The 15,307-nt window shown below is 39.6% G+C and overlaps 1 protein-coding gene across 1 annotated transcript in view; it reads right to left on the reverse strand.

Annotated features, from left to right (window-relative positions):
* Positions 1-12,478: 12,478 nt before the first annotated feature.
* PPA2 (inorganic pyrophosphatase 2) overlaps positions 12,479-15,307 on the reverse strand; it is a 34,709-nt gene continuing 31,880 nt past the window's right edge. Inside the window, exons 11-12 of the mRNA XM_063156441.1 lie at positions 13,714-13,753; positions 12,479-12,660 (exon numbers count right to left, since the gene is read on the reverse strand). Of these exons, the coding sequence (XP_063012511.1) occupies positions 12,632-12,660; positions 13,714-13,753 (69 nt within the window). The 3' untranslated portion in view covers positions 12,479-12,631. The remainder of the gene's footprint in view (positions 12,661-13,713; positions 13,754-15,307) is intronic.

Below are 15,307 nucleotides of genomic sequence, written 5' to 3' on the forward strand. Positions count from 1 at the left end.
ATTAGGTGTTCACTTGCATTGCAATGGGGAGAAAGGCCAAAAGCATTTAGCATTTTTAAAAAAGCAAAAATATCTTCAAAGTCACTCACTTCCAAACACCTAATTCATTCCTAACAATTCACTATAGCTCCCATAATTTATGAATCCCAAGGATGCACTTAAACATCTGCAATTTCATAATTTCATATTTTATACCATTAGCTTAAAATTTTGACGAGTCATTGTGCAGGTAACAAGTCGAGAAGTTGAATATTACTGCTGCAGGAGAAGCAATGAACACAGCTGTTCAGCATGATCAAGAAAGGATTATTTCCTGTGACAGGTCATAGCAGAGGATTTTCTTGCTGTTGTTTAATACCTGCAACAGCTGAAAAAACAGCTGCTTGGTTTGAACATTTCAAAATTCCCCAATGAGAAAATAACCTTTGTTTTTAACGTCTTTTGTGTTTTGAGGAGGCTTGTTTGGTGTGTGTTTTTCAAGAAAAAATGCAGAGCTCACAACGAACTCATTTGAGATCTTTCAAATTCATAAAATCCCACTCCTCTTTTACCAAACCATAGCAGTTTACACAAAAAGCAGCAGAGTAGACTTATCATAACAGCCTCACGAAATAAACAAGGCTGTTTTATATATACATTCAGCAAAAGGTACTGAAAATTTGGAGCATTTGCAGAATGGCAGTGAAATACTATGCAGCCAGTAGTGAAGAGCCTCTCACTCCTGTCCTTCCACAGAAGTGGCCACAGCCACTGGTAGAGCAGCATGCCTTGAGGATATCCTTTGCCTCACAGGACTTGCCTTTAGCCAGTGTCTAACCCCTTATTCCAGTTTTCTCTCCCCTGGTAATTACAGGAAGTGAAGCTGATGTCTCAACTACTCCGAGGCTTTCAAATTCACACACTTTCTCCAGGAGTTGCTCCATCACAACGCATAGATGCCTCTCACATCCTTTTCTGATATGTTCCGTGAAACCAAAGAATTACAGGAACAGAACTAAATTAGCCACTACCCTGTCTGCTTCTGCCTCCTCTACCCAATTTCTGCATTTAGTGTTGGACTCAGTTTAGAGAAACTCTGTCTGATTCAGCAGTTCTGCTAATGATCACACAAGGAACACCACTACTGGCTTGCTGCACCAACATGGTAACAACTCCTTTTAGAAGCAGCATTCCCTTGCGGCACTGGAGTGTCAAACAGGCTGAGAGTAGTAATTCACCAGCTTCCCTTCATCTAGGTCAGGTTTCCCAACCCGTGGTTTCCACACCACGCATGATGTGCAAAGCCAGCTCGAGAGATATGCACTAAAACCAGACCCGCCCACAGTTGTTTCTGTGGAGGAAACGGGAGCAGTAAATACTGCCCGTGCAGCTCAACACTTCTTCCTCTTGTGCCTGCCAGCAGTCCCAGACCTGCCCCCATGTCTCTTTGTGTGAAAAAAAAGTTAATGCTGAAGATGGAAGTCAACAATCTTTGAGTGTTTACTTATTTGGACAAGACTTCTTTTGCTGTGCTCTAGGCCTGGGTTTTCACAGAAGCAGGCTTTGTGCACAAGGGTATTTATTTCACTGTTTTCACTGCTCAGCATGAAGTATAGCACCAGAGATTCTCCCGTGCCACATGACAGTGGGTCCCAGCAGTCCCTCTGCTTTCCCCTTCCCTGACTTGTCCTTCTGAAGTAACCAACAAATTACTTAGTGAGGATGTGAATAATGTGACCATGCAGCCATGCAGCTGTGCTCAGTCATCTGACTGCCATGTGGCATTAACTTGGAAGCTAATCTGGATGAAGCGGTCATTTACTTTCCCTCAGTTCACCTTCCTTCTTTCCATACCTCATGAAAGCCTCCTATAGGTTCAAATGGCATTTTTCCGCTCAGGGTATTGCAGCATTTGCCACAAACTCATTTCAACATCGAGAAAGCAAACTTCCTAACCAAGTCCTGCAGGGGGCTGGGAGAACTAAAAAGCAACGGCAGTAACTCCCATCTCCATGCACACCTCCACAGGCAGCAGCATGCTCCCATTCAAGCACTCCTCTCAGCCGACACCCTGCACCACTTCCCCTTTCCTGTCGCCGTCCCAGCGCAGGCAGCGCAGGGAGAGGCTCTGTGGTTGCTGCCCTGGTCCCTTCTGCCCGGGAGGCAGGAGCAGGCAGGGAGCGGAGCGGCGGCCCGGGGAGCAGCGGCCGAGCTACCCCTGCTGCTGGCGGCCAGAAGTGCGGGGCGGGGCGGGGCGGCTCTGCCCTCGGCCGGGAGCACCGGGAGGCGGCTGCCGCTCCCCACGGCTCAAGGCCACGCTCCCTGTGTGTAGGTGTTTAACCGAGAGTCACCCGAAGGTCACTAAATGACTCCATCTGCAATAAAACTTGAAAGTTCTGATGCTGTAAATCTGCCACTTGCTGAAACCACTAAATCACGTGTAGGAATCAACATCTATAGTAAGTCTTCAGTTTCACAAAGCGTGACCAACACTTCAAGTTTGGGATCTGGGATGCAAGAGACAATTTTCTAAGTACTTCAGGAGGAAAAATTAGACCAGACTTGAGCCCACTATTTGTTTTTGATAGTTTTAAATTTGACTTAATATTTACATAGCTCCCTCCCCCGAGCATATTTCTTTTAATTTGCCTGCACCACTGAACTGTGCTCTCCAACCAACTTCCATAAGTGATCACCTTAGTGGAATAAACCATTGTCTGTTCTAACTCGATACAAGGAATTGGACCAGGTCACTGGATATAGAGCAGTAAAAAAAAGCCATTAAGAAAAATTTGAAAAAACATGGTGAATGCATGGATCAAAGCTTTCTGCAAACATGGAAGTACTTCTTCTGTTCCACCTGACATTTCCAAGTGCCATTTTTCTTCCTGGGTCAGTGCCTGCATCCTACAGGATCTTTCCTTAAGACACTGTAACAAGGAAAATAACACAAGATAGATTGAGAGCTTGACGGCTTTTAAGAAGTGAATGAATCAACTGTTCCCCCTAAGATCATGCTCCTTTCAGAAGTGGTTGAGGCCTAAAATAACTGGGGAAGTTGAGGCTACCACCTTTCTAACCCCTCACCACAGTCTGACCATGTTCTCAGAATGAGAAACAAGCTGCTGTGGTCAGTGTGTGTCACGGGGTTTTGCAAATGATACAGAAAAGATGATGGGCTCTGAGACAAAACCTGGGCAAAAGGGGCCTCTTTCATTCACTCCTGCTCACAAGTATAAAATCAGAACTGTAATGCACAAGGTGGGGAAAAAAGATCTCTCACAAAAATCTGCTTCTTTCAACTTCACAGACTCTTGTTTTCATATATATCACTTTCTTTCACCTTCAGCACCCAGACAACTCCAGTTCCAACACTTCCTACAAATCTACATTCTCCAAAAAGGAGCGCACAACCCTCAGCTTCCTGCATGCTCACTATCCCCAGTCTCAGAAGCAACAGCTCAGCAAGGAGGAAACTCTCTAGAGCTCTACTGCTGCCTAATCTACACGCAGATCAATTTTTCCTCTGTGTAAATTCCTCAGCTTTTCATTCTCCGCTGTACAGCTCTTCTGCTGCCTTCTTGTCTCAAAAACAGTCAGAATGTCTCTGAAGGCAGACATATTTCACACGGGATGCCAAAAGTCAGTCTTCTGCAGAAATCACTAGTGGCTGGATCATACTATGATGCTAAGTCCTTGTCAACCCTCCCCATGAACATCTGAAATGGGCCTAACTAGAATTAACAATTTTGGAAGGGGAAAAGGGAGGGAGAAAAAAAGAAAAAAAATGGCCTAGTGTTTGCCAACAAACAAACCATTAAAATTCCGTTGAACTTCTCCTTTCTGCCTTCCTCAGATGGTTCTCTTTTTCAGATGGAAAGGGGAACTGTATAAAGAAAGACTTTTCTGATCCTCTTTCCAAACTGGCTTAATGATCATCCAGGGATTCAGGCTGCTGTTAGGAGTTGGGTTTTAGTGATTTTTTAAAGGCTGAATGCTTATTCAAATTCTGCACTTCACAGTCACGTCATCCTACCACTAGCTGTGACCCCACCAAGTAATGCCCTATTCCTTACTGTTTAAAACAAAATACAGAGATTTTATTCCTGCATGGCTGTTCCACTTCTGACAATCTATGAACAGACCATTTCCTCTGGCTGCAACAGAGATGTCCATCACTAACTGTTCATGCCATGCTTAGCTCAGTTACCACTTCCTCAAATCTGCTGACTTGTTTAGTCTGGTTATTCCTCTGATAGACATTTCTACCAAAATGCTCTTGCTCCAGTTAAATAACCAAAGCTATAAAACTTTGAAAGCCTGATCTGAGAAGTGGAAAGCTCATGAGGCATTTGCTACAGTTAGATATTGTGCATCAACAGCTGTTTGGGGACAGTCTACTCAACTGCATCAGTCTTATCATAAAATCTCTCTTCCAGAGCTACTGCTTAATTTAACATAGCTAAATTGTGCATTGTTAAAAGAAAGACATGTAACATTTTCTAGTCCCCTAACAAGAGGGAGGGAAGATGGAATAAAATTCTGGATATACTCACCCACCTATCCCTCACTCTTATGAGCCTCAGGCTCAAGCAGAATACCTCTTGGCATTCCTCCTCTACACTGCTGCACAAGGGATTAAAGTAGTGATTAGAGCACAACTTCTAACAAGGACAGATCTGCCTCAGCCCATTTGAAAAATTAGAGAGGAAAAAACCCCAAGATATACTCAATTGATTATCACAGGTTTTTTTTGCTAGTAATACTGTAATTCAGTTAATGAAGTTGCAACTGAGTTTAACTTGGCTCCATGTCCTTTAATGTAAATAATCTGCTGCTGGCATTAAACATGTTAACATTTGAGCATATGGTTGAAACACCACACTTCTACTGAAACAAACATCATCAGTTTGAATAAAAAGCCAAATACACAGATTCCTACACCAGAACATCTTATTAATGGAAATCTGCTAACAAATATAGTTACTTATTGGGACTACATGAATAGTTCAGCTTGGATGACTACAGTCCCATCATACAAATGTTTTCTGCCACCCTGCCAAAGGAATTGCCTCTAGTTTATACTTTCATTAACATACAAGACTGGAAGTAAGAAGAAAGGAAGGACTACATTAGGTCTGCATTATGTGCAGAAATTTCTTCATGTATTAAAAGATTTTAGCTTCCCACCCCTGCTACCATGTGTGAGGTGAGAGTTCTCTGTCTCTCAGAGAGTGCTGTAGAAGTATTTTACAGTAACACAGGCTAGGTAGGTGAGCAGTCTCTAAGCCAGCTCAAAAGCTTTGCAAAAACAATTTAAATTATGCTAGCTTAACCCCTGGAAGGCAGTGACTCTTCACTCACAAACTCTTCAGTCTGGCCACATGTTAGAGAAAAACATGAAGGTTGGTGTCATTCCTGAAAGCTCCAGGATTCAGCTGACAAAAGGACACAACAGATAGTGTTTAGATCCAGGGAAAAGAACTTCCTCAAGGTAAATCACACTTTTTCCTCCTCTGTGAACACAAGGATTCCTTTTCTGGACCTCTGCAACATGTGGTACGTAGGTCAGCAAGACATAAGGATACAACACCATACATTTAAGGTCCCAATATCCTACATTTTTACTATGTAGGGTATGCTAAATTTATCCTGCTTGCATGGCTGTTTTGCATTACAAGCAGCCAGTCTCCTCCACATAACACAGAACTGTCAAACAATAGCACCATGACACTGCAGTATGGAAGGTGAGAGGTCAGGGTCTATACAGAGCTCATCTCTTTCACAGCCATTGCCCCTGAGTAACCAGCTGGTGTTCACGTGCTCCTCAAGTTCTCTCCATGGCACAACAGGAAAGGCATTTAATTCTTCTACCGTATCTCACCTTTTTCTTACGCTTATGAGTGTTAGCTCTTTGAGGTGCTATGTATATTTTGATGTACCTACTACAATCTCTCTGATCATGATTACTAGTTCTAATAGATGCAGAAAATGGTTATGGCTGCAAAATTTGGTTTCTCCATTATTCATATTCTGGAAAGTAGCATCTTTAAAATCAGAAAAAAGTTTTCTAGATGTTACACAGAATGAGCATTTTATTTTTAAGAATACTTTGTATCATTTGATGGGTCAGAACACTTCAGTGCAACATGGTTTTGAAATGAGTAATTTAAAAATAGGCGTTTTTAAATAGGAAGATGTATAATTTAAAATTTCAGAAAGCAAAACTCAAAGAGAACTGGGAATGAGTCAGCTACATCTATTCACTATGCAACTAATCATCATAAAGAAACCATTTCTGCTAAACTTATTTTAATAAACTTATATTTAGAAACGGATTAGGCTTTTAAATTAAAAGGAAAAAATCATAAAGTTTTAGGAGCTACTGTGCACATGTTCACTAACTGATACAGCTTGCTTGGTCCCTTCTTGGGACAGGACATATCTCCCATTCCACCCCTCATCCCTATTTCTCCCCCATCTTTGAAGAGATTTCTTTTACAAGATCACCAGATCACAAACTCAGTGAAAAATATCATGTGCTGTGCAACTTGCATACGTTACACTTTCGGGCAGACCAGAAGGATATTGGTATGATTCAGATTAGCTCTACTGTGTATGCAACAAAGAGCCCCTACGTCACAGAAATATCATTATGAAATTTTCAAGAACTGTCACTTCTTCCAAGAAGTGTGAATTGAAGAGAGACATCTAAGACTAATTTGCATTTCAGTTGGAGGTATCTTGAACCATTCCAACTCAAGATAAAGTGCTAAGTGAATCCAAGAGCAGACTTTACAAAGCAGATTAGTAATCAGGGAAGAACACCTTTACAGGGCTTGCAAATAAGGGACAAAGAGGTTGCAGTGACACTTAGGTCCACAAAAACACATCTCCAATCTCTTCTTGTAGTGGGACAGGAGATGGCATTTCCTTTCCCACATCTGAGTCTCCTTGGTCTCCCCTCTTGTTCTCCCAGTTGCATGACTACCTACAACTTTCTTTTCATAACACTTTACAATAGTGCTTATCCTGACTATTTTCTCTTGCAGGATTTCCCTTCTACGTACACATAGCAAAAGAAACTTTCTTTGACAGGATCCCAAAACTCCTGAATACGGAGAAGCTTTGTGCTGCCAACCTACAGGGTCAGAGAGACATCTGTTAGCGATCAGACGACTTTGATCTTTAAGGTTTTTAAGCCACTAATGTCCACAACATTACTGTAACAAAACAAACAGTATCCCTATTTATAGACACAAAAAGTGAGGGAGAGGTTTGTGTGGTTTGTCAGTCAGAAAGCTCTTGATTCCCAAATCATAACATACGAGGAAGCTAGTTATAGCAAGGCAGTATGAGGCAAAAAGTGAATTTCTGTGAACAGCTGTCAGGGGAATTTTGTCCTCAGCTGACTGTACCTTCCCTCTCATCCCAGGTCTCCAAGGAAAGCAGGTTTCCACTCAGATGTGATTTTTTTTTTACTACACTGTAAATTTTTAAGTAGCAGGATATATTTACTTTAACTCTTAAGCCAGCTTTGTTTGCAGGTCTCCTATGATTTAAAGTTAAAATGCTCAAATCTCCAGGCGGTCAGGAGCTATACTTTGAATTCGGCATTTCTGCACTCCAAAAAAACCCCATGAAGAGGCCCATTAGGGGACTTAAAGGCTTGCTTAAAAATTGAGTCTAGTCTCCTTAAGAAGTCACAAGGACAAGACGCTAATTTACACCTTGAACTTTCATCACCACTGATACTCTTTTCACACTTAAAATCCTTATGCCATCAGACAACCCTTGGGCAGATCAGTCTGACTAGCAAAGCCTGTATCTTCAGCCAAATCATGCAAAAAGCCTGTCAGTATAGCCCACTCCTCACTGTAAACAAAGCTGAATGAATCCTACATTTTCTGAGACACTGGAAGGAGTTTGCCCCTTGCAGGGGCAAGTCTCTATTAAAAATCAGACCACTCATAAAAGAAACTTTACTACCCATTTTACAGGTAGAATTAAGATGACTTGGCCTGCCCAAGCCCACAAGGTATGCCCAAGCACACTATGGAGAAGCAGAATTTAAAGTTAATTCTTTGTAGTTCAATGTAAAGCTTTTGACTACAGGTAGATGTTTACTCTTCAGCAAATTAAAAATGTGAAATACAAAATGCTTGAGAGAATCCCCAAACTTGTAGTTGGTACAACAGCAGCAGGCAGATTACATAGTAGGCCAATCAGCTGCATAACATTCCAATATCCCTATCCTCACACATGCACCAATAAATGAGCACAGGATTAGTAACAGCTATGAAGTGCAGCCATTTCAGTGACTACACTTACTCTCTTCATCCCAAAACAGAAGCATACATGACCATCCAGTGATTTTTTAGAACTGGACACTGCACAGAAAACCAGATTTTCAAGTCTGAAAAAAACCCCTTAGTTTCCAGGCAAGTATTAGTACATACACAGAAGCAGTCAACTATGTGTACAACTGAGCACACAAATTTGCATATGTGCTCTAACACCTCAGTAATGCAAGTATTTTTCTTCCAAAGATAATGAACAAAAAAGTTAGTCAAACGTGGTGACATCTATAAAGAATCTACAAACTTTATGAGGATGTTGTTAGGGAAAAAGCTAAAGGGAAGCAGTGCTCTGGCACATAAGAAATACTCTTCATGCATAGAATAGTGAAATTATTTCTGGCTTCTGCATTTTCCCTTATGAAGACAAACTCTTTTTTGACCCTTGCAAATAGAGCAAATCATCAACAAAAATCCTACATACTGACTTAACATTCTGAATCACTGACAAGACTGACTCAGTTGTAACTGAGCAGATCTAGAATGAAAATTTTAAAAAAACATGCAGCACAACTTGAATTCTGCCCAGAGCAATTTAAGACTTCTGCTACAAGTAGTGAAGAATTAATTAGCCAAAGCTGACAAATAATTGCAAAGTGATAATCTGCTGTAGTAAGCTTGGTTTTTTTTGGTCTACTCTTAGACCCCATCTGTAGTTTCAGGAAGAGAAGGCAGCAGTTACAGTGAACTGTGAGAAAACAAAGACTCTGTGTGGGTGTATCAGTCAGTCAACACTGCTGAGCACCCAGGTCATATCTGCATAACCCAAGAGACTCCCAGGAAATCAACAGTATATACAGTTGCTGCTTTCCATTATCTTCCCCCACTTAGGTGGCTGAAGACTAAAGCACTGTTCCTGTGCACTTAGGGGATGCAATTACAACTTTTGTGTGGTGGGTAAACCTTCTTCCTTGGCAAGTGCATCCTATTGACCTCTCCAGTTGCATGAAATCAGCATTGTTATGTATTGCCCTAATTTTTAGGCATGTTTTAAAGCATTTCAGTCACACCTATTTAGAATTCTATTCATTATTTTTATTTGCCTGAACCTCATAGATTCTTTCTGTTCTCTTCAAAAAAGTGAGCTTTTTTCCTATTTATTCTCTAAATCCCAGAAGTCCGGTCCATACGGAGTAGAAGCCAGGTTGTCAAACATGATAGGAAATCACCTTACACTTTACAGCAAGGGCAGAAAAACCAAACTCTTTGCACCCTACTGATGTAACAATAGGTCTGCCTTTTCACCAGAAAAACTGAACTCCAAGCCATTAAAAAGATTCAATCCCATTAAAAGCAAAGGGACGCATGAAACACTTCAATCAGTTTAATACTGCTTTTATGCTGTAGCTCTCAAGTGTTAAACACAGAAAAGTTATAGCAAGAAGTAACATCTTCTTGCATAACATCTATGAACAGTTCTCCCAAACATACCTCAGAATGACTTCCTCTTCTTCCAGAGGTTTTCAGAGTATATCCATTATTACTAACAGCATGAAAATAACATCCTGACAGGGACAATACCATCCTATTTTCACAGTCCTTTTATTTTCACACTTGAAAGAATGAACATTATTGCCACATAAGTAAAACTCAAACCCCGCTTTTGACTGGGGGGATACATGTGTGAATTCCATGCCAGTGAAAGGTACTATTTTGTGCAGCAGCTAATGATTTAGGTAAGTAAAAAGAACCCTCACTCTTACAACAGCAAGGGGAGAAAAAAAGTAATCTCTCCTTCCTCTACAAAGAGGAAATCAGGACAAAAATGTATCTTGAAAGTATATATATGTGAGTATTATATATTCAACACAGAAAAAAATACAGTTAGGATGGATTTATTTCTGGGAGAAAAAAGTGATGTTTCTCTTTATGTCCTCATTTGCAGGAGTATCAGATATAAAAAAGTTCCTTTCATAAAACTATTGAAAAGTGGACACTGCTACACTTACCTTCCTGCTAAAATGAAATCAATTTTAAATAGTACAATATACGCAAATAAACACAAAGAGAAGGCCTAGCCTGTGAAAAAAGTGAAAATAAAACAAAAGAAATGCTTATTTCAGACTTTTTTCCTAGGATCTGAAAAATATATTCTAGTTTCTCTGTCCCATCTCTCTATAGCTCCTTTATTATGCTTAATTTCTGAAAATTTTCAGTAGTATCCAGTGCATTCTCTCAGCAAAGCTACGTGTAACAGCACATCTTTATATCCCACCTGGGAAAAATCTTCAAAGAATGAACATGAACACTTGCCTTTCCTTCAAACTACCTTCACCATGACAGTCAACTGCTTATATTCATATTCAATAAGAAAGACATACTTAAACATTTTCAAATTTACGGTAGTATTAGGCATCTCTGATCATTTCAGTTTTCAGTTTTCCCAAGTACTATTTGTTATTTCCCTGCACAAGGCCTTATCTGATTTAAAAATTTATTTTTGCTTCTCAGACTCATAACCACATTCCATAAATATACTTAGAAATTAAAGAATTCTGCTAAAATTTATGTGAAGTAAAAATGAAGTAACTTAAGGCCTATCTTGATAATTCAGCATGGGTGCATTTGTAATCAATATTTGGTTTTTACATGGGTATGACTTTTCATGCTGTCTAAAAAAAAGGTAAGAAAAGGACAGAAGTGACCATGTAGAGGGAAAATAATTTGATTTACACAGTGCCCTTCATTGTTCAGCTGTCCTTAAGCACTTCATAAAACAGCAAGCTTCCTAGGTGTACTACCATATGGGAAAATACAGCAGCTGTTCTGCAAGCTACAAGAGCTCACCTCTAACCAGAGGAATCTCATCCTGAGAGGCTGCATGCCAACACAAGCCACTCAAGAAACATCTACTCTGTTTAAGAAAACCTGGGGGTATAATTTTGCATGTACTTAGAATTCTTAAGTATAAAATAAAGCATGGAAAATCAGCGCTGTAAGTGTATGCTGGATGCAACATGTCACTTGACTACAAAAAATAAAAGTAGCCCCTAATATCTGAGGTTTACGTTGCATTTGTCCTATCACACTTAAACCCTGCATATAAAACAATGCAAAACTCTATGCAGATGGGAGAACTTCATCTCCTCTAAACTGCTGAGGCCCAGACTGAAATCTCCAAAGTGACTGGTACTTGTACACTAAACAATACACTATAGGAGTCTAAAGAAGGGAAACTTTATCCTAAAATCAGAGACATTCCCAAAGGTGAAACCTTTCTTACTAAAAACTTACTCTTTATAAGGAAAAGTTAATCCTCTCTGGCAAGCCACAGCCTAACTTTTGCTGTTCTTTGTCTTCCATTTCCACCCTGTGTCAGCAGCGCTAACCTTCTGTTTCCGTCATGGGACAAAGCAGACAATGCTCACCTTTGGTCTCACTAACAAGCTGGATAAAGCTGTCTGTCTATATTATCATTTCCTCTCTTTCTGCTTAATAGCTGCCTTTTTTGTCTTTAATGAACACTGTGGCCAGACATAATCCTGCAGAAGGAAAAAATGGCAGATATTTGTACCATGAAAGCACAAAGCTCAGTTCTGTACATTTTATTAATCTCGTCTCATTGAACAAATAATTATCACAAGTATACACAGTTCTAAAAATGGAAGTTTTCCATAAGGAAAATCCTTCCTGTGTGATGAAACACACAAGTTATCAAAACAGGATGTAGAACAGAGAGCACACGTGCATCCTTACTTGAATTGTTATGGCATTAGTCCTTCCTAGTCGAATTAATCTTTGGAGGAATGTTGTATTTTTTTTAAAGCAAGCATGCTCTGTTCCTAACTCTATGAAGCCTGCAGAGACAACTGGGCACAAAAGTAAATGCAACTCAGGAAACAGTCACCTATCAAAGAACATGGTAAACTCCTAAGCCTCTTACATAAAGATTACTGTCAACTTCAAACGGATTATATCAGGGTGGCCAGAAAAGCCCTGAGACAGAAATCAACACCCAATGGTTCAATTATTCCAAAATCTGGAGAACAGGGTTGAAGACAACTTATATCTCATCTCATTTGGCACACCTCATGTGTGGATAAGAGCAGCCCTGCAGTTCTGAGATTCAGAAACAAACAAGCAAGCAAGCCCCTCCTCTTCCCTCTGCTCCACCCTACACAGACATAGAAAGGAAACATTCATTTAATAATGGCAGAGTTTATTTACATTAGAGAAGGTTTACACAAGTTGAAAAGTTGTTTCAGCAGGAATCCAAAAATCAGTGCTTTTGTCCATCTTCAAACAAAGGGATGATTTTTAAGATTTGATGATGCATGTTCAGAAGACCTTGATGATCACTTGGGGAAAAAGTACCAGGAATCAACTAAAACAAACAAACAAAAAATACAAGAATGACATTAGTTCTATAAAACTAGTCATATACAAACACTTGAAAAAACAACATTCTGCCCTTTCAGCTACCTTCCCTCCCATAACAATACTGCTATGTTAGCAGTATTAGCTGTGTAAACTCTATTCCCCACCGTGTGAAAAGCATGGCCTCAAAATAGTATCTGTTCATTTTAACAGTTTGGCTGTACCAGTACTGCAACAAGTTATAACACTGTTGTGACCATCCCTGGGAAACATCACAGATCAGGCAGATGATGTTCAGTTGTCTGTCAGAGGTCTAAGATCTGATCCTTTAGTAAATAAATGCTATTTATTGGCATGCCATATAAAGGCAAATGGAATGCAACTTGCTTTCCCATGACATGGGCTACACAGATGTTGCTCCTCAAACACTTTGGCACTTGGCTCATGACTAAGTTTAACTTAGTATTTCTGTAACTCTCTCCATCTCAAAAAGCACATATGTCTTCTCTGTAGTTCCTGCCAGCAGAAAAATCTTTTTTTAAAGTAGTTAAAATTGAAAATGTAGGATGCATTCTTATTTCTTAAAGAAAAACACATGTTCTGTTAACACGAAAAACAATCGTAACAGTGAAAGGATAAAATTTTGTCTTTAGAACTTACACTTGAAAATTAGGTAAGGTTATGTCAATTTGAGGAAAAGGAGCTATTTGATTAGTTACCTACTGTGAGGAATGACAAAAAACTAAGGCAAAGCAACCAATCTCCTTTAAAAAGGATAAATGTCATGCATTTGCCTTGCATGATCAGTAAGAGAAAATTTTTGTCTGATCATCTTTTTATGTGGACTACACTTTCACTCAAAAGTAATCTTCTCCCAGAAAACATTCATAATTTCTGTTCATGTTCTATTTAGCAGAAGACAGGCAAAACCACATGACAGGATATAGCTATTATCATTTTCATATACACAAAATTGCCTTTTTGCACCAAAACAGTTTTCATGTCAATTTTTAAAGCCAGCAATTAAGAGAAGTCATATGACATCTGAGAAAAAGGGTACCTTCTGGTGAAACAGGATCTCCATTCATAAATGCTGGTGCCTAAAAAAGAGAAAAAAAAGGGAAAAAAATTAAACCAACATCTCAGTACTTAAGGTTTCATAGAGAGCACCCATATTCACTAAACCAGAATTTTCTGTTGCCCCCACAGGACAACAGTCTACCTTATAGATTTCTCATCCCCACTGTACAAATTTCTTTGTTGCTCATAAATGACAAAACAAGCACATGAACAATGAGTGATAGATTAACACCTTACCTAATGCAAAGGGGATTTTTGATGACTGTATTACCTTTGAGAATAACAGGATTTGTTGCTAACATCTAAAGAGTATAACAACTAGAAAGGTATTTTTACATGTTTCACTGTCAGGTATGCACGTGAATACATACACACACATACAATTTACATTAAATACAAGCAAACCATTTAAAATAAATGTGTGATGATACTCTTTTACAATTCCATGTTGACAGAATAATTCAGTTCTGTAGAAAGTGACTATTTGTTTTAAAATTCAGGTCTGGCATTCCAAAGCTAGATATGCCACTGTTCAATCACAGGAGTGGCAAAGCCTGTCTTGTCCTGTAACTCAAAGGACAAAATTAAAGACACTTTTAACACATCTGGAATCACCCTGCCTCATGATCAGGATGTAACAATTTTCCACTGCCTTTCCTTAGCACAGGAGCACTTGGGCTGAGCTGCACTGGTGTGACACAGCCCTCCTGCATCTGAGCAGGCACAGGGCTCTAAACACTGAAGAGCAGAACAAAGCCCCTGAGGAGGGAAGGAAGAAGCAGGATTCTACTTCCCACCTATCCATGACAATTACCTGCATGGGGGGGTTATGTGAGTAGTCTGAAAGGAGGTACCAGTATGACAAACATAACCCAGATCCTATCAGCAGAATATCCCCTCTGTTCTCAGCAAAACCCAAGCTTTATCTCATAAGACAGGGAGATCCAGAGGTCACCATTTATAAGCAGGTGCCTGCCACTTCTGCTGAAAGCTTAAGACAAGGAGTACTTTCCCACCATGACTAGATCAAATTCTCATCTCACTGAACCAAGAATCTCTTCACTACACAACACTTTCATCTAGAACACCATTAAAAAACCAAATAAAATAATTAATTCATAAAAACAAACTTCACCAACCTCTTGCTTCACAACTGGCCACTACAAAAAATTCTACCTTTACTAAATCCCAAATGGAAATGTTCTCACAGAAAGTGTGTGGGGAGAAATGCAGCAAACAAACTTTCTCGCTTAGATCTGAATTATTTAAAACACATCAATAAATATACAGATTCAAATTTGGTTGGAGATTTCGTTAAATTATCAGGAAAAGTCAAATATTTTCCCCTGTAAAACACTGTTCTGCATTTTATCAAGAGACAAGCGAATCTTTCCTAGCTCACTTTCCAGTCTTATAAGAAAGAATTATGTGATAAGTCTGAGAAGCATTGCTCTACTAACTATATATAGATTGTCTTGGAGATTTTCCAACTTGCAAAGTCCTCAGCAGCTTCTTCACAGAGCAAGTAATTCTTAGGATTAATATTAAACAAAGGCTTGGTGGTTCTGGTCAGT

The sequence above is a fragment of the Melospiza melodia genome, chromosome 5 (assembly GCF_035770615.1).
Source record: "Melospiza melodia melodia isolate bMelMel2 chromosome 5, bMelMel2.pri, whole genome shotgun sequence".
NCBI lineage: Eukaryota > Metazoa > Chordata > Aves > Passeriformes > Passerellidae > Melospiza > Melospiza melodia.